Here is a 25,599-nt window from a genome sequence, read left to right on the forward strand (position 1 = left end):
TTGTACACTTAGATTAGGGCCATGTTCTATGGATTTTATGTAGTTAATTATGTATTAATGTTTCTCTGGTGTTCACAAGGACCCTGTCAGCATGGTAAGAAAGCATTATATTCTGTATTGACAAGTTTGGCAAGTATCTGTAGGACTGTATAAGGACTTGGAGAAAAGTTTGCTTCCAACTGCCTTGACTTTAGAACCTGTTCTCTCTCTAAGTAGGGTAAAAGTCTATTTTGTTAGTATTCCAAAGTAATTTCTTAAATTTTGTGTCCATCAAAAGTAGTAAAAATAAACTCTGGAAGATTACTTAAAGAAGCAAGAGCAAATATTAAGGCACTACTAGTATTTTCACTGTGATGATGCCAGTAAGAAGTTCCATCTTACTGGTCATTACACAGACTTTATTGAACTATTTGATGAACTTTCAGCCCTAAGTTGAAACCTGTTTCAATGTTGAGCAAAATCATACTGATAGATTATTTTTTTCTCTCCCCCCACCCCCTTGTTTGCCAGGATGGTACGAAACAGAAGCGAGAAAGGAAGAAGACGGTGTCATTCAGCAGCATGCCCACGGAGAAGAAGATCAGCAGTGCAAGCGACTGCATCAACGCCATGGTGGAAGGCTCTGAGCTCAAAAAGGTCCGGTCCAACTCCAGGGTGTATCACCGATACTTCCTTTTGGATGCTGATATGCAGTCTCTCCGCTGGGAGCCTTCGAAAAAGGATTCTGAAAAAGCAAAGATTGATATCAAGTCAATCAAAGAAGTAAGAACAGGAAAAAATACTGATATTTTTCGCAGCAATGGAATTTATGACCAGATTTCAGAAGATTGTGCATTTTCAATTATATATGGAGAAAATTATGAGTCACTAGATCTGGTTGCTAACTCAGCAGACGTTGCAAATATTTGGGTTACTGGCTTAAGATATCTGATTTCTTATGGAAAACATACACTAGATATGCTAGGAACTACTCAAGATAATATGCGGACTTCGTGGCTCTCACAAATGTTCAGTGAATCAGATGTAGATAATCTGGGACATATACCCCTATGTAATGCTGTACAATTTATAAAAGACTTAAACCCTGGTTTAAAAACTAATAAAATTGAATTAAAATTCAAGGAGTTACATAGATCCAGGGAAAAAACAGGTACTGAAGTAACAAAAGAAGAATTTATCGAAGTTTTTCATGAGCTTTGTACCAGACCTGAAATCTATTTCCTGTTAGTTCAGTTTTCAAGCAATAAAGAATTTCTAGATACCAAGGACCTCATGATGTTTTTGGAAGCAGAGCAGGGTATGGCACAGGTTACAGAAGAAATAAGCCTTGAAATTATTCAGAAATATGAGCCAGCCAAAGAGGGCCAGGAAAAGGGTTGTCTTTCTATAGATGGGTTTACAAATTACCTTACTTCACCAGACTGCCACATATTTGATCCAGAGCATAAAAAAGTTTGTCAAGATATGAAACAACCTTTATCTCATTATTTTATAAATTCATCTCATAATACATACTTGATAGAGGATCAGTTTCGAGGGCCTTCTGACATCACGGGCTACATCCGTGCTCTAAAAATGGGTTGTCGAAGTGTTGAACTGGATGTATGGGATGGTCCAGATAATGAGCCCGTGATTTACACAGGGCATACAATGACATCACAAATTGTCTTCCGTAGTGTGATTGACATTATTAACAAGTATGCCTTTTTTGCTTCAGAATACCCTCTTATTTTGTGTTTAGAAAATCATTGTTCTATTAAGCAGCAGAAAGTGATGGTACAACACATGAAGAAAATTTTGGGGGACAAACTGCATACGCAGTCTCCAAACATTGAAGAGTCTTATCTTCCATCACCAGAATCACTTAAAGGGAAAATACTAATTAAAGCAAAGAAGCTTTCTGCTAATTGTTCTGGACTAGAGGGTGATGTTACAGATGAAGATGAAGGAGCAGAAATGTCACAGAGAGTTGCGAAGGAGGGGGTAGAACAGCAAAACTCAATGACAGGGAAACGATTCCAGCTCTGCAAAGATCTCTCTGAGTTGGTAAGCATATGTAAATCAGTTCAGTTTAAAGAGTTTCAAGTTTCATTTCAGCTCCAGAAGTACTGGGAAGTGTGCTCTTTTAATGAAGTGCTTGCTAGCAAATATGCCAACGAAAACCCAGGAGACTTTGTAAATTATAACAAACGTTTTCTTGCGAGGGTTTTCCCCAGTCCTATGAGGATTGACTCTAGTAATATGAATCCCCAGGACTTTTGGAAATGTGGTTGTCAGATAGTAGCAATGAACTTTCAAACGCCTGGCTTGATGATGGACCTTAATATCGGTTGGTTTCGACAAAATGGGAACTGTGGCTATGTCCTTCGTCCTGCTATCATGAGAGAAGAGGTTTCCTTCTTTAGTGCGAATACAAAAGACACTGTGCCTGGAGTTTCGCCTCAGCTGCTTCATATTAAAATCATTAGTGGGCAAAACTTCCCTAAACCCAAAGGATCAGGTGCCAAAGGTGACGTTGTGGATCCTTATGTCTATGTTGAAATACATGGAATCCCTGCTGACTGTGCTGAGCAAAGGACGAAAACAATGCATCAGAACGGGGATAATCCAATTTTTGATGAAAGCTTTGAATTTCAAATAAATTTGCCAGAGCTAGCTATGGTGCGTTTTGTAGTCCTGGATGATGATTACATTGGGGACGAGTTTATCGGGCAATATACTATTCCCTTTGAGTGTCTCCAGACTGGCTATCGGCACGTTCCTCTGCAGTCATTGACTGGTGAAAGTTTAGCTCATGCTTCCTTGTTTGTGCATGTGGCCATTACTAATCGAAGGGGTGGTGGGAAACCTCATAAGAGGGGCCTCTCTGTGAGGAAGGGCAAGAAATCAAGGGAATATGCTTCTTTGAGAACATTATGGATTAAAACAATAGATGAAGTATTCAAGAATGCCCTCCAACCTATTCGGGATGCTACGGATTTGAGAGAAAATATGCAGGTACAGTCTTGTAATCAATTTCTTGGTTCATATGTGTACCTTTGTACTGTGATGCATATGGAATACATGCTTTTTTAAGTGTATGTTTGTATGTTGAACTATTTGAATTTAATTCTGAGAGGCTCTAAGAATGGATCATGTCAGAGCAGTCGTTTAAGTGAGCTGTCTACTGATGCAACCTTGAATGCACACGTGTATTTTGTTGAATGTCAAAATGGAAATATGACTCCAGTGTTAGAACTCAACCCTATTGATGCTTCCTATGTCTTTGAAGGCATATTCGAAATACACTAAAAGAAAGTATGGCAATATTTTAGTTTTAAAAAATTAGATATAAATGTGGGAAGAATATACAAGAGATAGAAAAGGGAGACTTTAGTGTTTATCAGAGACCTTACTTGTACGTCTAGGAATGTTTAGCATAATTTCACTAAAGTTATGTTTTTCCTCTAGTTCCAAATAGAATGCAGTGCTTTCAAGAAAGATCCATTTGCTTTTCATGATTCTTCCTAGTTATGTTAGAAATACATGGCATTAGCACAAAGGTATTAGAAGGCATCTTCTAGAGGATGTTGTCCTACTTTAAATGTCATGTTAGTAAACACATTGAATTTAGGGAAAAAGTGCAGTCTGAGGTTCTTTGTTTTGTGGAAGCCAAGAGATCTCACTTCAAAAAATGTGTTACTTGGAGATTCCAGGTAAAGAACCCTTTTAGAAATGTATTAAAATTGAGTTTTAAAGTTACATTCCATTTAGTAAAACTTTTAATTATTTATGAATTTCTGATGGAATACTAGCAATGATCAACAAAATTAAGAATTGTCATTTCAAATGGACTGACCTATCTTATCCTCTTGGTGTTATACAGTGCTGAGAAAAAAGAGATTAAACGAAATGTCTGAAACCTGATTCTGGATTTTAAAGGCACATCAGTGTATATAAATTTTCTTCATGAATAATCTTATATTAAATAGATTCTAATAGTAATACAATTTTAAAGCTAATTTTATATGAAAGGAGAAATTAGTACATCATTATGCAGCTCTCCCATTCCACTTGGTATATAAATTTGCTCTTTCAAAAGATAATTAAAAAAATACAAGAATGATACTATGACTCATAAATGTTTCAAATCACAGGCTGCATGTAAAATGAACGTTACCTGTAGCTAACCTACTGAAGGCAAGAATTCTGTCATATGAAGAATACTTTTAAGACATTTTTCAAGAAAGAACTGAGGAAGCAGTGCAAACATAAAATTTTGTGTAGCTACATTAAACTCATGAATGTGCATGCTGCAGAATGCACAGTATAATTATATAATTGAGAACAGACTCTACAGTGGGGTTTCTTTGAATGAAATATTAAAAAGTATTTTATATATTTTATTCTGTCAGTTTGAAAGATGTGCTATCAACTAAATTTATCATTATCTCAAACTGCTATTGAGAAGATATTTTAGGCACACGAGGGAAGATTAGTTTTTCTTAACTTTGCTAACAGATTATATAATGTGAACCATTTAAACTCTGTAACTAACAGATAATAAAACTACAGATAATAAAAGCAAACAAATCACTCAATTAAAATAAGTATCAGTTTATGTCAGGGAATGTGAAATTGTTTAATTTCTATATTACTGACATTTTGTGTCATAAATTGTAGTTATTTTTATGACCATTATATCCTCATAATATCCTCAGAAGCCAGATTATAAAGGACAAAGTTGGTTAGTTTGATTTTTTTAAATATAAGATGGAATAAGAGGAAAAAAGGAAATGCACAGCAGCAAGTTTAACAGTTTCTCTAAATCCGTATAAGAATAGCCTTTTTTGTTTCTTTTGTTCCTATATTACCATGACAAAATCTGATGTCATAACTTGTTGCATATTAATCACTGATAAAGTATAATATGGGTGATTGACCTGGATGTGATGTTACATGTTTAAGTTACTTAACAGTATGAGGAATAGTCTCTGACTATAGAGTTGGAAGTCGAAAGGCAGAGTTAAAGTAGTAGTCCTGTATTAGTATTAGTATTAATATTAGTATTAGTATTTTAGTATTAGTCCTGTCCTGCCTGTCATTACTGAATATATACAATCCCTGGATCCTCATTAACCTCTCTGTAAAATGGCTTATCCATGGTACATATCTCTCTCTGTTGGAATGGACTTCCCAATGTCTTGTCTCTTGAGCTGTGTAATTATTGTGTCATTGAAGTGTACATCAGTTGATAAAAGAAGTTTCTGTTTTCTGGACATTTGCTAAAAGTACACTCTAAGTGACTGGGTAGGTGCAACTTAGTGTTCACATAATTTTGCGTGACTATGCTGTACATACATATTTGTAAGTCTGCTTTGGTATATTTTGTCTGATAAATGGACAGCAAAATATTTCACATTTGATTGCTGTTTGAGTTAAGGTTGGCATTATATCTTTCTAGGAGACATGTCCACAAATGAGTCTTACCATGCCAGCAAGATGGAAAGTTATTTGGATTAAAAAGAAAATTTGTACCAGGTACTCTGCCTGGGTACAACATGAGAGAAAGGAGCACTGAGCACATTTGTTACTTAAATATACCATATTTTTGTTTTTATTTCCTACAGGAACACAAACTCCAGACCTGCCATAGATCACCAGTTCCCAATTGGTACAAAAATCCTAAATTCTGTACAGTGTTGACATTATTCCCATCATGGAATGTCAGTGGCTACTCGGAGTTACAGTGTATTTCCAAGCTGTAAGCTTTCTTTGAGTTTAAACTTACAGCTTTATATTCTACTGTACTGGATATAAAATATGACTGTAAGAAATCTTAGGGAAGGGTACAAGAGTCAATATTTAAGCTGAAGCACCTTAAAAATTTCACTGAAGTGTGACTCTATGATAGGAATACATCAATAGTGGAGTGCTGGGTTTGTGAATCACACCAAATGGGAACCTGCAGATCCACAGCACGTCTCGATTGCAGGTCAGGTATGTTTAAAGTTACAAATGTGCTGAAGTCCTTCTTCTACTTCATTTTGCTCATTTGGCATATTCAGCATCTAATTTTTTTCTCTTGATGGCATTTAAAAAATGTCTTAAAATTTTTCAAAATATATAACTGCTATGTTTTAGAATCTCTTTATTTCCTTAGTTAATTTTAACCATGGTAGAGAGGAGATATACTTGTTCTAAATAGATTTTTTTTCTATGGCATTTACTATGTTCCTTGAATTTTTAACATTTTTGTAAAATATATGTGTAATATTGATTGGTTTCAAAAATGTCAGTTCTTCAGGGAAAAGCTGGTAATTGTAGCTTAACATTATAGTATAACAGTAAAGTATTTTATCCTGAAATAACAAGACTTTAAATTTCATATTTAACTGTAAAGGAAACTCTTTCTTTCCTTTTTGCAGAATGCAGTAGTTTCATTCAAAGAATTATGTGGCCTCTCTCCTGTAGCAAATCTTATGCAGTGCATTTTGGCAGTGTCTATGCACTTGGTTGGGCCTGATAATACACCCTTGGTAGTAGTGAATCTCAGTGATCAGTATCCAACTATGGAGCTCCAAGGGATTGTTCCAGAGGTCTTGAAAAAGATTGTAACAGCATATGAAATGGTGAGTAGTTTTTTGTGCTTGTCTTATATTGTCTGTTTGAAAGAGCTTTTAAATATATATGTAATGTACTGTACCATGCCTACTTTAAAAGTAATTTTAACCTGTGACTTCCTATTCCATGCTTCACTACTTGTGCTTGAAGGTTATTCCCATGAATGCACTGCAGCTGGTAGTGTTTTCATACAGAGTAAAACATAGAGATTATTAATATACTGCATGCAAACATGTGTTTGTACATTTCAGAAGGTAAAATGGTTATAACCAAGAGGATTTAATGTGAAGAAGAGGATGTATTGATTTTGTCTGTAGTCTGAAACTAAAAATGTCAGGCACTGCTTTTAGGTATTGTAGTTTTATAAGCATCTTGATGTGTACAATTCTACACATGCTCTTTTATTTTCCTTTTCTCTATCTTTCTTACAGATGTAATTCGATTAGCCATTTTTACACATGAGCAGCTGTAATGTTAACTTCAGACATTATGTTTCAGTAAATAGATAAATTGTGTCTTTAGAGATGGAAATGAAACATGTTGCAAGAAAAAAGGAAGGAAGAACTAATACACCAATAAATACTTATTTACATCTGCTTTGCATTAATTTGAAATGTGGAAAAAAGATCCAGAACAGTGTGATTTGAAATGTCCTCCTTACTTCCACTAAAGTAATATGGCAGAGTGTAATTGATTATTTATTCATTTATTTAATGCTCTCTTTCACATGATGATAATTTTGCAACAATTCTGTGTGCTAAAATGAGAAAACTCACCTGGCAGCATCAAGTCACTTTCCAGAAAAGAAAATGGAGAAAAATTAACCAGTAGCCCAGTTTTATATGTAAACTGCTTCTAAAGAAAAAGTAGATTTAGAATTATGCTATACCAAAGTAAAAAAAGCACTCATGGATAATTAGAAATTTAGGCAGAGTTTCTGCAGTTCAGTGGTGCCATAAATACAACGAAATCTGGTTGGAATGATAGCACAGCTACAAGAAGATAGTGAGTATCCTCTTAGTGGTGGCTTACAGGATATCACTATAATTAGGATGTAAACGAGCTTGACTGTTGGGATTACAGCTGCAGCACATAAAGACGTTCTGTTTTCTTGATGGAGATGTCTCTACCTGCAGTTTGTTCTGATGTGGAGATGCTGCTTGTTAGTTATTAAGGTATTCTAGGTACTTAAAATCTTAGTTCTAAATCTGGAATAAATTTTTTGTTTGAATATTGCTTAGACAAAGGTGACTCGTGACTCCAGAAATCTTTGCAATCTAAGTTTGGTTTGCTCTCTGTCTCTCACATATGTTTTTCCCCACACATATCTTATACTCCATACATGATTTGAATATTTCTGTACTTGAGAAATCTATACTTGTACCTTTAAAAAATAGAAGATTTTTTTACTGGCAAAAAAAGGATTTTTCCATCTTCTTGTCCCTAAAATATAAATACTCAATATCAAACAAAGAGTATGATAGTGCTTCTAGCTCTAAATGGTATTGAAGATAAGTAAATTTAAGGTTATTTTAATCAAACAAAAGTTATAAGTTAAAATAATGAGATGCATTTCAATTTGTGACATTTGGGCTTTGCCAATACTCAGTTCAGTTTGACAGAAGATTTTAGGCAATTAAAATCTGTATGGTATGCTGGAAAATGAAGTCAGACATAGGAGACATATTCCCATGCTCTTATTTCTGAAAGCACATTGTGAAACAGTGGGAGACATCTGTATCACCCTTTCTCAAAGAGAGAAGAAGAAATGTGGCACTGTTTTAGTTCATATATTGGTATTTGCTATAATGGCAGATGTTTAGAGTCTGATAGTTTTATAGATTTTGGGGGGGGGGTTGTATGATTTTGGTGTATATTAATATAATGAGTCCTCAAATGACAAATCTTACCCCATTAGTTTTGACTTAGGGATATTTTTGTCATGATTAATTAATACGTGGGTGTAAAATTCTACTTAATAATGAGAGTTCTTTATCCTAAATTGAGAAAGGTTAGATGTACTGTCAAAGTAATGATTACCTACTTGTCTTACTTTCTGCTGGCTTAGGGCCTCAATGCAGGTCAGAATTATGTAACTGTGTGCTTCCACTACTGTATGAAATCATGTGGATACCAAAGATAAGAGTTCAATGTTCATGAAACAAACCTTGACTGATATCATAAATGAATGCATAGGCTGTGTCCTCTCGATGTGACTCGTGTAATGACGTTCTCAAGGAGTGATTGTTTCAGGTTTTTGGTATTTTTAGCTAATGAAGGGATTCTTACTTGCCAGAAATACTCTCTTTTCTATAAAATTATAATAAACATAGAAAGTAATATTCAAGATTTTAATTATTCAGAGTTTGTTTACATTGGGAGTGCTTGAAGGACTCGTTGCTCTGTCAAGTGAGAAAGGATGCAAGATCTTAACAGCAGGACAGTCAGTCCACCTTGAAATAATTGCAAATAGGTGCAATACTGCAGGGTCACATGGAAAGGAAAGAGTATCTTCAGTGTAGCATGTTTTTTTTTTAAAGAAACAATGAGGTAAATGGCAATAAAATAGTGTATCAGTAGATACTTGGGGTTTTTATCTTTAAACGAATAGCACATATTGCTTTCTTAAATGGTCTGCATTCACTGCTATATTAATGGAGGAGCTGTTAAGTGATCAACATTAGTCATGGGTTAAAAACCCTCCCATCTATGTTATAGAAACTGCAGTATCTTTTCAGGATAATATATATCAAAAACAGCTAGGAATTTTTGAGAACGGCAGAAGTCTAAGGTGTGTATTTTTCTTTATCTTCTCCATGCTCCTGAGTGTTTTTCACCCTACCATCTTTTCACTGTTTAACAATGTTTTATTTTTCCCTCTTGTTCATGAACTTCAGCTTCCTTTATGTGATACTTCAGCATGCACTCTGTTGGTGTCATCACACCCATCACTGATCAGTGCTGCAGACTGAAGCTTGGAGTTAAGGCAAGTGCCTCTTCCACAACATTGCATGTTTTTTTTTAATGTCTTATAACCTTTAAGATAAACAGTAAGTAAACCTTAAAATTTATACTATGGCAAGAGAAAAAAATGAATTATCTCACGCTAAGTCTGCAGCATTATTCAGTGATGAGTATAACAGCACTGCAAAGAGATGCTAGAGGACCATACAAATAAAGCCACATACTGTTGAGAACTTGAGTGTCTCTGTTTGCCCTTAGTGGAGGATGACGTGTCCAATCTGCTGAGGATCAGGTTTCCTGAGCTTTGGAAGCAGGCATTTACTTCTAAGAGAAAAACCAACATGGAACAGGCAGATAACTGTACCTGCGCAAAAAATAAGTAGTGCTTCTACAGTAATTAGGATGTTATTAAATCTTAATTAGGTAATGCTGCTAGTTCCATATATATATTTTTTTTCAGTTTCTGGGGGTGGTTTAAATTTTTGTTTTTAAATTTTGAGGTGATTTTGTAATTTAGAATGTCTACAAAATGCGGTATAGGTCTGTATTTGATTTAAATGAAATCAAACAAGATTAATAGATTTTGTATATGCACCCTAGGGATGGACTTGAAAGCAGGTCTCTGCTTATTGGTGGTGGGGGTTGTGAGATAATGAAAATGAGAGGTATTAAAATAGAGTGACGCTATTAAATTGAAACACAGCATATCATGGGGGATGAACAGTGCTGTAGAAAGCTTAAATTCAGTTACCTTATTTTTGGCTCTTTCCAGCTACTGACTCAGTACAGCAGATTGCAGGTACAATTATGTAGAAGTTAACTTCATGTTACAGAGTTGGAAATTTCAGCAATGACATAAACTAAATAATGACATAAACTATATTTTGAACTTGAACGTCTCCCTCCCATTGGAAAGCAGATAGTTTGACACTGTATCTGGTAGAGTTACAGAATGGACTGATACTTAGGCTTATTAAAAGCCTATCTGAAAAGGACTGATTGTTTTGGCAAAATGTTAGCAGTCCTCTCATACTTCAGCTACATCTCAAAATCTTAAATATTCTTCACTTTTAAAACTCATCTTGATATTAATATAGATTAATTGAGTGGAGCATTTCTTTATTGGGCATGCTGGATTGAACCTCATAATTCTGAAGGAGGCCAAGGGTATGTCCACTGCCTCCTTCACAGGGCCTAAGAAAGAGTGATTAGCAGATCTGTTTTGAGTTACACTTAGCTCCTAAAATCTGTATTAGCTGCCTGTTGTTGGTGTAGGTCCTTGGTTATGATTACTGTGCAAATACGGTAAGGAGGATTACAGTCATCATGCTGTGATTATAGATTTGTGTCTTGAGAGAACAAGCAGAGCAAGACTTCTCTGTTTCAACTCGTCCTAATGTGACACAACTACTGTGTCAGAGTTATTCAGCTGAGAAGCCTTCATTCCCCAAATTACCCTTTCAGGTTGCAAACCTCTGGGGCACCCAAAAAATACTGGGTCCAGTGCTGGTAATTCGCCCCTTAAACTGGGTGAATATGCTGCTTCAACTTGTGCACAGGCCTAAATATTCAGTTTCTGATTGTGTCAGAGGAGGCTGAGTTCAATGTCAACAAATCTCCTATAGCAGAACTCAATCTTTGGATCTCACATGGTTTTAAATCACACGATAACATCTGCTCACCACTTGAATTGTGCACTTGAAGAAAATTCAGATTTGTCCATGCAGTACCTTTCCTGAGGAGTATGTGACTGGCATAGACCATAAAAGCTGTGTTCTGAGCACGTTGTTCTTGAGCCCTTGACTTTGAAGTCAAGCTCCATGGGTGCCTCATGTTACAATTTACCCCTTAGCATTATTTTGCGTATGAAGAAGAGAACTTAATGCTTCACACAGAAGGTTGTAAAGCTATTATTCCTTGCTTTTGTACTTGAGAGCATAACTACATAAAACAAAACAAAAAGATAAAAGAAATAATGAAAAGAACAGACACTAAAGATACTATCTGGGGAGTTTGAAGTAAGTATGTGCCACTTCTCAAAAAACACTTGGGGAGAGCAAAATGGTGAAAAGGTGTATTCCAAATAGCTGAAGTTGTGTGCAGATGGGGAAGACAGGATCCATATTTAACCCTGCAATGATTAAATAAGAAATTGAAGAAAACTGACTGTGAAGAGTTAAAAAAACTATCTGCACAGTCTTAAAAATAACGGTAACCTCTTTTCTGAAAAAGCAGAAACAGAAGTCAGTTAAAGATTATGTAAGATCACTAGCTGGTCAATGCTAAAAGAAAGCCCCAGCTAAAGAGGCAAAGCTGCAATACTTAATTAGTTTTTGCATCCATATACCTGTAGAGACTGTGGTTTCACATGAAAAGCTTCTTTATGAAAGACTGATTGGAGAATTCATCTGTAAGTGAAATGCTGACAAAAGATGTTACATAGGAAAGGCAAAAAACCGGGAAAATAATACACCAGAAAGAGGAGATTCTCATTTAAGAGTTCTGAAAGATCTCTAGAGTTGATGTGTCGAAACTGCTAATTGTTGTGTGTATTCTCTCACCTTGAAACTGACTACCAAAGTTGTGAGTGTGGTACCAGTGTTTTAAGAGATTTACAGGGAAGATGATGAAATTACAGATCAGACAGGCTGACATCTGTACTGTGAAAATGGGTAGAAACTGTTTTGAAGAAGAAAATTAGAGGAAACATGGAGAAATGTGTCATGTTGGGGAAGAGTCAATACTGCTTTTATAAAACGAAGGGCTCATTAATCCCTTGGAGTTCTTTGATGTCAAAAAGCATATAGACACAACAGATCAGTTTCGTTAGATTTCCAGAGCATCTGACAAAGTTTCCTTTCAAGTGCTCATATTAAAATAAAGTTACCATGAAATTTTTAGACTTATAAAGTTATTAGATCTTTTCGAGATAGCTAAAGTGAATGTTAAACTTAACCTGGTGCTCCAGCAGGAAAAGAACTTTTAAAGACAGTTGCTTGTGTTGATTTTTGCATTAAGGGTGTGTTTTTCCAGTAAGTGGATTAGGGATAGTAGGTATAGCTCCTGCAACTTTGATCTAGCTAAAGTAGCTAAGCACTCTGGAAGCTGTATGAATTAATGCTGCCCCCAGATTTGCAAAGATCATCAAGGTGTGAGACATGTAGCTGCTTAGACTTTCAACAACTTTCTCAATCTTAGTGGTAGATTGTTATAACAAGTGTTAAAACAGTAAATTTCAGAGTTGGCAACACAAATGCAGTATTTAAATTGTGATAACACACAGTGTCTCACTGTTTCCATGATTGCCTCTGGCTTTCTACAGTATTGCTTACTTTCATTATCAGTCTCTGCAGAACAGAAATGTCTTCATTTAAGAAATAAATGGATATAGTTTGGTGGTTGGAGATCTAAGGGAAAACATACATAATTCATTGCAATTTAATATTGCAAATAGCTCAGGTAATGGTTTTTGCCATGTTTAATAAATTATAGTAATTGTAGATCCTGGTTTTTGATGCATTGAAATAGTTACTGATTGTGTAGCTGTTAGTCTGTCACAAAAACTGAAAACAAAGCATTCATGGAAAATAGAGTGAATAGCATGGACAGTTTCTTCAGACAGAGTTGTGCTGCTTATTATAATTTTTTATTTTCCTGTTTTAATTACAACATGAAGGTTGTAATTATGCGTCCAAAAACAGAGCTGCAGATGATAACCTTAGCTTATGCTGGGCTTTTTCAGTCCACAAAGCAAATGTCTAATTTTGGATACTCAAGACTCCCCTGCCAAATGTTGTAAAGGATGAGCTGTTTTGCATTGATTGAAAAGCTCTGATAATGACAATTTAATGCTTCTGTGAAGTCAAGATTTCTGCATTTCTTGTTGAGAGCATGAACAGTGAAGCTTTTTGTATCCTCTCCCTAATCCCATTATGCCTAATGGCTGACTCACAGTATTCATAAGAGCATAAAATAATATGGCTACTTAGGAAGAGGAGATCATGTAGCTTTCTGTCCTGTCTTAATGTAGTCCAATGAAATGTTTATGGAAGAGCATAAAAACAGGTCAGATGCATAGCAACTTCTCATATGTATTCCATATTTCCAATACCAGTTCTCTTTCTCAATAAATTTTAAATTTAGTGTTTGTCTTTTAGATACCATCTGTGTGAAAAAAAATGTGGCTATTAGAACCACTACTGATAGTTCTCATTTCAGAAATAACCTATTAACTACCTATTAATTTTTTCACACAGATGATAGGTTTTTGCTTCTTATACAGATAGAGGCTGTTTCCATTGCATGTACATGTCCTTACTTATTGTCCACTTTTGACATGGTTTTTCATTCTATCAGCTTTAGTTCTAAAATTATGAAAATAATTTTGCTACAACAACCAGATTATCTGGAAAGTGAAAAGAAGAGACTGTTGGATTTAAAAGTGTTTATTGTCCTCGGGTGCATAGTTTGGAAGAGAGCTGCTGATTATTATATTTGCTCTGTCTTCAGCCTAGTCTTTCTCATATACCTGACTCATGAGAAATTTAGAACAAATAGAAGTCTCTTTAATGGAGAATTGTGGACCAGTCATTCCTTTGGTAAATTTTCTTGAACTGGGGGAAATTAATTAATTTTGGGATACTGCAGAAGTAAGAAGAGATTATGTCCTATATTTTCTCAGGCCTGCAAGAATTAGTTTTGGTAAGTGGATTTTATATCTTTTGATCCTCCAGTGTATTATGGCATAATCTTTTCTTGCTTCTTTCTTAAGAAGGAAAAACATTTTCCATGTATGTGTTTTATAGAATATAAAACATTTCAAAAATAGTTGAGAGAGGAACGGTAGGCTGAAAAAGTTAAACCATGAGTCTGTTCCCATGTTTTTTCCACTTAAATGGATAAACTGCCACTGTTACATACAGCATTATATTTTTGTCGTCACGAGCCAGTGAATTCAGTAAGCATAATGGAAATTTCATCTGCATTTTTTGGGGGGGGAGGGAAGAGCACAGTGGTTCAAAGTCTAAACAGAAACATAATACTTGATTATATCATAACACAAGTTGTGCTTGAGGGAGGTGATCCTTGCCCTCTCTTCAGTGCTGCTGAGGCCACACCTGCAGTGCTGTGTCTGGTCCTGGGTTCCCCAAGGGAGGCATGGATGTGCTGAAGAGTCAAACAAAGGGCCACTAAGGTGTTGGAGCATCTCTCCTCCAGAAAGGCTGAGAGAGCTGGGAGTGTTTAGTCTGGAGAAAAGAAGGCTGAAGGGGATGTCATCAATGTATATAAATGCTTGAGGAGAGGTGCAAAGAGGTCAGAGGTGGGCTGTTTTCATTGGTGACAGGAGAAAAGGCATGAAAATAAAAAGAGGAGACTCTGTCAGAATATCAGGTAACACTTTTTGACTGCAAGGTTGACTGAACATGGGAACAGGTTGCCCAGAGAGATTGTGGAGTCTCCAGCTGTGGAGATACTCAAAAGCCATCTGGACATGGCCCTGGGCAGCCAGCCTTGTTAAGTGGCTCTGCATGAGCAAGGGGATTTGGACCAGATGACCTCCTGAGGTCCCTTCTAACTTCAGTGACTCTGTGCTAAACTTATTTTCTGGCATAGTTGAAGAAATATTTTCTAATTTAGACGAGAAATTTGCTAAAAAACTTACTGCTTTGGAAGAAATTTGGTTTGATATGATGAGTCCTCTGTATACAGAGAAGTAGCAGTTAGGAGCTTAATTTTGTTACGTTGGTACTTTGGATTGTATTTGGATAAGAGAAAGATCAGCTTTTGTTTATAGAGCTTTGAACTTTCTATGCTAAACCACACCAGATTTTTATCTGTAATGAAGTTATTATTGATTGTTGTCGTGAGCCAGACAGCTTCATTTGACTGGAGATGTCAACTTTACTAAAATTCTTTTTCACATAGAGTCATTTAAGTTGGAAGGAACCTCTGGAGATCATCTAATCCCAGCCTCTTGCTAAAAGCAGGATCAGACAGAGAAGGTTGCCCAGGGCTGTGTCTAGTTGCTGTTTAATATCACCAAGAGCGGAGACTTCACAGTCAATCTGAGAAACCTCTTCCAGTGTTTGACCACCCAAGACTCCCCCTGTGCCTTCTCTGCTTCAGGCTGACCAGTCCCAGCTCTCTTAGCCTCTCATATAAAAGATGCTCCAGTTCTTTAAATCTCTGTGGCTTTGTGCTGCACAGTAGTTTATATATTTATTGTAATGGAAAACCATGGGATGAATGCTCCAGCTGTGGCCTCACAAGAAAGAGATTGGAAAAACTCAGCATGGGTTTACAAAAGGGAAATCAGGCTTAGCCAACCTGTCCCCTTCTACAAGAAGGTGATAGTCTTGGCAGAGCAGAGGAAAGCTTTGGATGTTTTCTTCTTGTTAGAAGTTGATTGTGTTGTTTATGGTGGTCCTATTAGAAGTTGGATGTTTCAGAATTCTTTCAGTGTGGTGACCACACTGTTAGAACAAGTAATTTGAGTTGTGAGGTTTGCAGTCTGATTTTACAGTAGTTTCCTTTCTTATTTGCTATAGCACCATTCTTCTCCAGTGGAAAATAAAAGGCAGCACATACAGTTTAAAACAACTCCTTATGCAGCTGCAGAGCAAGCTGACCATGGCAGTTGCCACTGAAAGGACTGAGAATACTTCTTCTGCTTGTTCCAGTGCCGTAACAAAGATGCCTTCTGGTGCACTGACACTGAATGCTGGACTGCTTGGATACAATTTATGCAGACATTCAATTAGAGATGACCATGTTTTGTTTGAGTTCCTGGTACCTATAATGGTTCTTGAAGGCAAAGAGTTAAAAAGGAGTCCCTACCAGAGTTCCTTTCCTTGCAGTTACTCCTTGGGGCAACGGTAGCAGCTTCTGATCTTCACTGTGTAACACATCTTCTGAAGTGGTGCAGATGCTACTAGCAGTTTGGGATGTCCTCTTTTTGGTTTCCTAGTTTTGTGAAGTGCTCTTTGCTATTGGTGCTATTTGTACCATCCTGGGCTTAATGAAATGTCTGGAAAATGCAAATTACATGTTTATTACTGCTGTTAAGAGCTCCAGTTTGGCTTCTGAATACTAAAGATACATACATTTATTAGAAATATAGTTTCTGTAGATTGTGATTTCAGAAATATATCTAATATGCAGAGGTTTGGATGAAAGTAGAATGTGAGTGCCATTTTAATGAAGATTTGATTTATACCTACTGTAAGTATGGTTTCAGTTTTGCTGGTGGAATGTAGGTCTAACAGTATTGGCAACACATTTACGGATTTTGAAATTTGAATGTGTGGTGTGCTTTTCTTGCTAAAAATAATGTTCATCCTTGGTGTTGCAATTCTGTCAGTGAAGGTGTTTTCTCTCACTGAATTTCATCAGCCAGATACAGTTTATAATTGGTTGATTTTTCAATTTTAAAATGCAGCTGATATCTCCCTGTGTGCTACCAACCAGTTCTACATGCAGAGGATTGGATAAATCCTAGGGTTTTTGAAAGATTTATTTCCCAAGGCCTATGTTAAATGTGATATTTAAAATATTTACTGTTGAGTTCAGTTACATATTTTCCACAAACTGAGGGCATAAACAGAATGTTTTATCTTCTACCAGAAGACCTGTCTGTGTGAGCCTAATAGAAATAGATCTTGTTCAAATTCAGCTGAAATTAAATAAAATGGTTTCAAATACATGCATGTGTACACACATGTGAGCACTTGCATTGATCTACAGGGTGTGAGTTCATAGCACTTAACTCTTTCATAAAACAACAAATCAGACAACAGACTTTGAAAGATTAAAAATTATTTAAAAGGGTAGTCTAGACATTTATATATTTAATTTTAAATAACCATCTTAATGAGAAGGTTCTGCTTTGCTGAGAAGGAGGATAGATTTTATTCAGTACATGAGTTTTTAATTTGGTTTGTAAGAACAGCATCACTTAAGTGATGAACTATTAGAAATGCAGTTCCATCAGTCTGAAGCAACAATTGTGATTTCTAACCATCATTGGCTTTTTAAGGTAGGAACAATATGTATAATAATTCAGGTCTCCAATCCTCATTGAAATTCTAGACTAATAATTTAGTTTTTATTTCTTAATAATAATAATTTAATTTAAAATATATTTATTGACATTTGTTGATTCATTAGAAAGATAGGTAAAATGCTTGCATGATTTAAGCAATAGAGCTTGAAGAATCTAACCAATAGATCAAATTGTCAGCCTGGCCTCTGTAAAATTGTGATGACTTCAAGGCACATAAAGCATACCATTCTGTATTTCCCATTTTCCACTGACCAACAAAAAAAGTAGGATAGTCCAGTCTGTAATGAGTACCTGCGAAATTCAGGTCATTCTAAGATTGGGATGTGGTGGTAGAGTGGGAACTGAAAGGAGAGTTGAAGCAACTTCAGCATTATATCTATTAAGTTCTAGATTTAAAATACATTTTTGGATATTTTGAGTCTTTGCTTCCAGAAAAAAAAATGACATAGGTTAGAAATGTGAATCAGTGTTGTAAAAGGCTTGCTAGAAAATATAGTGTGCTAAACTTCATGTAATGTGTTCTTTTCTTGAATATGTATGGGCAATTTACAATACATTTTTAATGATCAGATGGTAATCATCTGGTTGTTCCCTTTACATTTGTTTCCATTTCTCTTTCCAGATTTGTCACTGGCAATATTCTCGAAGTTGAATGTGGATAGAAAATACCTGCTTATTGATTGGCTTGTTCAATATAGACTAGTTTAGTGTAGAGCAGATTCTACCTGGTCTTTCTCCTCAATTTCTACCACCAATTTGCCTTGAGATTTCCATGTCTTACTCTGTTGCAGACATCCTGTTTTTCACACTGAAGCTCCTGCTTTCTCATCATTTTCTATTTCAATTTTATATCAATCACACATATACATACCAGTATCATTTGGATTAGACTAATTTTCTGTTTAAATACAGCCATTTATACATAGTTGTTCCATATGCTGTGTCTGGTAAAAGTCTTTCAGTCTCTGTGAATGTCTACATGAGCGTTTTCATGAGGTTATAATTTTGGCTTGAACACTAGAAAGAATTCATATGTTCAAACACTCTGTAAGAGTAATAGCTGAATACATACTAAAAGTGACTGTGTGGTGAAGAGCAATGTAAGAATAAAATTATAATGAACTAATACTTTATTAATCAAGCACAACTGGAAGGTGACACCTACTCACGCACACAGCATACTGCTCCATTATTTTCTTAGGGAAGGACATTGGAAAATTGGGGTGTTCCATAACACTGATTGAATGGTAGTAGCAGTCAACTCCTGAATTATTGCTAGCTCAGCCAGTTCTGCTCTGCAGTGCTGTTAATCTTAAATACAGCTTTGTATATATTTTAGAGACCAAAGATAATGAAAGTAACTTTTACTGGTCTTGATAATATAAAAGTGGATATTAGAATTATTACTACCACATGAAAAGCATTGCCATATTTCTTCAGAAGTTGCAAAGAGGACATTCCTTTTGATCTGAGGGTATTTAGCAGCTTTCCATACTGTAACTGTGAAACATGAAATTGGCATGTTATTATGAATTCTTCAGGGTTAGCCTGACCATGATGAAAGAGAACTAAAACAGTGATTAGTTTCTTTTCCTTTCATCTGCAGAACTAGTAAAACATTCTTGTTTTGTCAATACAGAAAATAAGCAAAAAAAGCAGTAGTGTAAGCATTTTTATTCATCTTAGAATCCTCTTGTTTCTGAAAATCAGTGCAGTGTCTCAGAGTAAGTTTTCTAATCAGCTGAAACTTGTTCTCCACTGCTTCTAATTTATCTGGTGTTCATGTAGTACATATGAAGGAAGCAGAGCAGATAGATGTGTTCTGTCTGGAATAGGACCTAGCTGAGATTACTTAGAAATTATGTTATTGCACACATGGAGTCAGGAAAACAGAGTAGGCAGTTGTAATATTTCTTACAATTCCTTCAAAACAAATACCTTGATCAGGCAGCACAGTTCTCTTTTTTTTATGAACTCCAGTCAAAACAGTGCTCAGGTGAAAGGACTCATGGATAGAGAATTCCTCTCTAGTCCTTATTATTGTGTATTAGCATCCCAGAAATGCTCAGCATTTCATTTTTCAAGGTGATTTTCTGTTCAGAAAAACCTGCTTTACAGTTTTCTTTCAGCTAGTTAACAAAATAGCACCAGCTATTGGAAGTATACAGCTGACATCAGCTGTGTTTTGGTTCTCTCCGTGTAAGTTCATTGCAGAAACAAATGTGTTATGTGACATACATATTGAAACAGGTAAATCCTTGCCTGTCAAGCAAATTTATAGTGATCTTACTTCAATTTGTGAATTCTGTCTTAGAGACTGAATAGTAATGAAAGACAGTGAAAGGGGGCTTTCTCCTTGACCAAGCAGGAATAGTTAGTTTGCAGTGCTCCCTATGTGGGTGAAATATAATATTCTCTTATTTAAATTGTCTTCAATTTGTTACGCTTAAATAGTAATCAGCATAGTTCTATTTATAGGTAGTTTTTGCTTGAGTGAAAATTGATATTTATATTCAAAGAACAATCCAGTTAAAAAATGAGGTAGAGTTTTTCACTTGCAGCTTAGCAACCTGATCAAGCTATTTTTTCTTCATATATTATAATTTACTTTTATTTAAAACAACCCCGATAACTGATGTAATATTAATGAGGCTAAGCAGGTACTTTAAATGGAGATTAATTGGGATGTGAGAATTAAATTAAATTATCCAGTATGATGACCTCCACTTATACTGTGAAGTTGCTTATTCACATGCTTTTTGCATGTGGCATGAACTAAAAATTTCAGGGTTTGCATAATTTGCTTTATTGGTTCAAACTGAAATAATAGAAATAGAACTAGAATTATTTTTAAATGCTTTGTCATTTGTTTAAACCAGATTTTTGTGCAGCTGACAGTTATAGAAGCCTGTAGAGTAGTTTGTCTGTGCAGGTGTTTTTCCTCCTCACTTGCACATTTGTCATGATCAAAAATCTGAGACTTGCTTGCCTGCTTCTCAAAATTGATTTCTGCTTTACTTGGAGCAATGTTCAGAAAAACAGCCTCAATGTCATTCAGCTGGGGAAGGTTCCTTCTAATATATGTGAGGAAGTCATGCCTCTTACAGTAATTTTTCTCTGAGGAGCAGTGTTAGAGAGGTTTGGGCTTTTTTTTTCTCTCTATCATGGAATGTTCCTCCTCATAAAAGCAAACTCTGGTCTCCTAAGGAAAAGCAAGTTCCACATGAACACCCACATAAGTAACATGTCAAAAGTTTAGTCATTGTTTTAGTGAACAGAAAATTGTCTGCTTGAGTGGATACCAGAGACTTCAGTGGGTAAGGTGTGAAGCAAAGTTGTTGCTTCTCAATACATACCCTAGGCTGAAAATTCTGCACGGTTCCATCTTAGTAGCTGTGCATTCAGCTGGGCTTCCCTGAAAGGCTTTTTGTTTAGAAAGATCAGCTAAGGCAATAATTTATTTTTCTTATCCTCCTCTACCAGCCTCAAGTGATTTGTTTTCCTGCATAAAGCATTGTCTTATGCATATGTGCAGGTCAAGCCACAAAAAGGAAAATGTAGAGGAAAAATCTGGAAAAGCCATGGAATGAAGCCTAGGAAAAAAGGATGCACTGGGTCATAAGTGATCATGATCCAGAATGTTGGAGTGAATGAGGAAGAGGAAAATTGCATCCAGGTTCCTCACCCACGCCACCAAAAGTGAATTGCTCGATTGTATAATTTGTAGTTGCTTTGATAGGCAGTGAACTGTGGAGAAGACATTTTGCTTCAGTATACTAGCCCAAAATCATATTTTTATGCCTTTATGCTATGTTTAGGGCACTTCTCTGCCTCGTTGTGACCAGGAAAATGAGTGTATTCATTATGTTAATGATAAATATTAGTTTATCAATTTGAGTTCAGTTTTAGGCATCGTTTGCAGATGAAAATTTTAAAGTAAAAATTTAATTTTACTGATATTCTGTATATTTTAATTTATATTCTCTACAGATGATTCACACCATCAGGATTCTGGTAGAAAATACAGATAGCTTATATGAGAAGATAGTACAGTGTCAGAAAGCAGGTAAGTACAAGCTGCTTTTAAAAAATATTATACAGAACTTACTGCTTTTTTTTTTTATTTTCCAAATACTTATATGGATACTTATGGATGCTTATAATCAGTATCCAAATGTAGCAAAAAATCCCAAACCCAAAGAACCAAAAACCAACAACCGAACAAAAAAAACCTCACACACAAAAAATGAAGAGAAAATTTAAGCACATCCAGTACGAGAGAAAAGACATTTCAAATAATAAAAATCAAAGATTCATAGAATTACATCTTGAATTTGGAAATTGCAATTATTTTATACATGGACAGTAGCTGGTTGGTATAGTCATTTCTGCTAATGAAAACATGAGATTACAGGAAACAAAGAGAATGATCTTTCTTCACTGAAATTTTTTAACCATTTGCTCCTATTTCTCTATGTGAGAACTTTTCTTCTTTTGTTGTGGTAGCCCAGTGCATTCAAGAGCCTTGGTGAAGTTTGAATTGTCAGAAGAATATTGCCTTCTGATAATTACGTGACACTAGTTCAGATGTTTGGTTCCTAAATTTCTCTAGATCTGTTGGCTGGATGCCCTCTGGTTCTGTGTTGTTCCCACAAGTTCTCTGAGTTTTCCAGGATCTGATAAATATTTGAAGTAGATGATATAACTACTTCTGACCCCTTCACAAACTGACCCTTTTTTAGCATGATATTTTATAACAGTTTTCTCATTTGGACACAACTGAGTTTTGAAGGTTTCCTGCTTGTTTTGATAGGTCTGACCTTGTTGTTTAAACATGCTTGTTTTCTTTTGACCTTTTAACTGTTTTATAAATCATGTTACAAATTTGCTCAAAGTGATGCATCACATTTTGTGTCAGAAACAGGAATGCTGCCAAAGACTCAGCCAAAGCATTTACAGCCATGTTTTGCATAACTGAATTGGAACAAAATCTTTTTATGTACAAATACATTTTTATCTACCTGGTATTGAGCATCCTGCAGCTCCCATTGTCTTCCATGATTTTCTTTCATTCTTCGATTTGCTTTTCTGCTCTCCTACAATTTCCAGTCTCTTTGTTTTGTTCCTTTTCCCCAAAAATAATAAGATAATACTCTTACACCCTCAGCCCTCCTTTAAAATCTCTCTCCTATTAACAGTGGCTTTCATCTCAGACCAGCGGCAAGGCAGGTTTACCCACTCGGAATTTCTAGATCTCTCCTTGATTCACAGCCTATACTCCTCAGACATTGTGAACTTCAGTCAAACCAAAGAACTCTCAAAATGCCTGAAAATTTTAAGTTTCCCTATTTACTTGAAGTTTCAAACATAAATACCAAACATTAATTACCAAGCATAAATACCATGAGTGACAAAATATTATTTCACATATCTTATTGATAGATGCAGAGATTTATCTAAGATACTCTGATGGTTTTGGCCAGGATAGTTATTTTTCTTCCTAGTGCAGGTATGGGACTGTGTTACAGAGTTATGCTTTAAAGTGGGGCTGATAATGCAGAGATGTTTTTGTTACTGCAGAGCAGTGCTAACACAGGATGATGCTTTGCTTTGCTTGTGTGCATGGCTTTTGCTTTACCCATTAAACTGTCTTTATCTCAACCCACAAGTTTTCTCACTTTTACTATTCTGATTCTCTCCTCCATCCCACCCAGGAGGAATGAGCAAATGTGCAGTAATTGGTTGCTGGCTGGGGTTAAACCACAGTAGTACCAAACACAAAATGCATTGTGGTGCTGAAGGATGTTGCCTGGTATACATTTATGCTTGCTTCTTAAATCACCTCCCATTTATGAGGTGATAGTATGCTATTTTTTTTTCTTTTTTTTTTTGTGTCACCAGGGTCTTAAGCAGTTTAGATCCTTGGTTAGAGGTAAGGCAAAAGCTAGTTGCCTAAATTTCAGTATTTTAGAATTGTCGCTCTTCAGAAAAGATTGTTTTCTAGTAGCTTATATGCATTCCTGTAAACTTCCATATATCTGATTTCTTGAGTTTTACACTGGGGACAGTTGGGTCCAGCAATCCTTTGTTTATGAATGCTAAAAGCTTAAAGCCTGTGCTAAATAGTGGAGATTTTGATCTCCTTCAAATGAGAATCCTCCAGCATGGTGACATAAGCCTAAGTATGGATTATGTAATAGATCCTGCTATTTAGGGCAGCTTCAGCCCTGCAGGGTCAAGGCATTTTTTAAGATGAATGAGCTGAGCTGAATTGCCTTTTAATATCAATGGGTTTTGAAGATTATCTTATGATTGATTGATCTCATGATCTCAGTTGATTCTACTCTAATTACTAGTAAAATATTATACATTTTCCTATGTAGTTTCTTGATAAGGAGAAAGCAAAATTATGCCTTTCTCTGGGCTTTTTTGCTTTTTCTGTGGCTCAAAGAGTGAAAAAGTTGCTAAAATAAGAAGTACACAAGCTGCCAATAAGCAGTAAATTTTTGTTGTCATAACCAAGCTTGTAAGAGAATTTTGTCAAATAGGCGAAGTGGATTCACTCTATTGAATTGTTTTCTATCTTAAGTTTAATAATAAGACTTTTGGCCTCCTATAGAATTCAGACCTAATTTGAAAATAAATGCAGTAGTGTTTCCTTGGTTGATAGCCTTTTGGATAAGCAAAGATACAATTAATAAGATGGCTATTTTCAGAATTCAGGTTCTTTGCTATTAATATTCTCTGAGATAATTTAATTATAAACATCTCTCCTCATTTTGGTTCTTTAAAGCTAAACCATATTAAAAACCTCTCTGTTTTCTTCATATCAGCATATTAATTTCAGCTCAGCACATTCAGTTCTTAGTTAAATAGTTATTGAAAGTATTTTAGATCCATGAATAATGAAAAGATCTGGGAATGTGATATTACTTTGCTTCCCACTGTACTTTTCCTCTTTTCAGAATTAAGAAAAAAAATCCACATAACTTCAAGATGACTGCGGTGCCATTTATTTTGTTGCTATTAAGGCAGTTAAAGATGCTGCAAGAAAATAGGATCTAAGTGCTAAAGGGAATTTGTAGATAATCTGGTCCATTGCCTGAATCTCTTAGAGATCTAAAATGCCTCTGTAACTTTGCTAGAATAAAGAATTTGAATGTCCAGGTCACCTTACCCAATTTATAGCCTCCTTTATACCCAAATCACATCATTCCTGAACTCCTCTTTTGAATTTTCCATTGCATTTTTTGCTTTATAATTCAAATACTGCCTGAGCTCATCCCTGGTTAAAAGAGAGAGCCATGACTTAGGAATTCATTTTGGCGTTCAGCAGTGGAGGCTCAGAAGAATATTCCAAATATTCATTAAATTATGTGGGGCAATAATTACCAAACACAGCCTGCTGGTGGCAAAGAGCTACTGAACTTAACCAAATGTAGAGATGATTGGAGGATTTTTGAGCAACCTGATGTGGTAGAAGGTGTTCCTGTGCATGTTAGAGAGTTTGGATCTAGATGATCTTTAAGGTCCCTTCGAACCCCAAACCATTCTATGATTCTATAATCTTGGGAAATATAAAATCAGTAAGGGTAAATTTATGAATGTAGGGGAAAAGACAGCCTTGACAATACCTCCAAGGAATGGTCTCTGAGGTTTCTGTTTAAATTCAGAAAATGAAGTTATTGTATAGATTTCTAGCAGTGTCAGTTTAGTGTTAATATGATGCATAAATACGCATTTCAGCACTGTTTGCTCAAACTAAGGATGAATCCATTTTTAAGAGTTCAGAGTCATAAAAAACATACATATTTCTTTCCATATGGTTTTATAGACATAACCTTCCCTAGGCATCTGTGCAGCCAGAATTCTTGTTTAGATTCCTATTTTCTGGGATCTCAGCTCCAGTCTCCTTTCTCTGCATTTGACCATCATAGTTTTGCCTCATGCATGTCGTTTTCCTGGCTGTC

General features: G+C 35.7%; 1 protein-coding gene across 1 annotated transcript; it reads left to right on the forward strand.

The window, feature by feature from the left end:
- Positions 1-513: 513 nt before the first annotated feature.
- On the forward strand, positions 514-21,805 carry LOC130266704 (inactive phospholipase C-like protein 2; the record flags this gene model as incomplete). The annotated part of the gene is made up of 3 exons (XM_056515968.1): positions 514-2,997; positions 6,408-6,611; positions 21,620-21,805. Coding segments are annotated over exons 1-3 (2,826 nt in total), but the record flags the coding sequence as incomplete, so codon positions are not given.
- Positions 21,806-25,599: the final 3,794 nt, after the last annotated feature.

The sequence above is a fragment of the Oenanthe melanoleuca genome, unplaced genomic scaffold (assembly GCF_029582105.1).
Source record: "Oenanthe melanoleuca isolate GR-GAL-2019-014 unplaced genomic scaffold, OMel1.0 S158, whole genome shotgun sequence".
Taxonomy (NCBI): Eukaryota; Metazoa; Chordata; class Aves; order Passeriformes; family Muscicapidae; genus Oenanthe; species Oenanthe melanoleuca.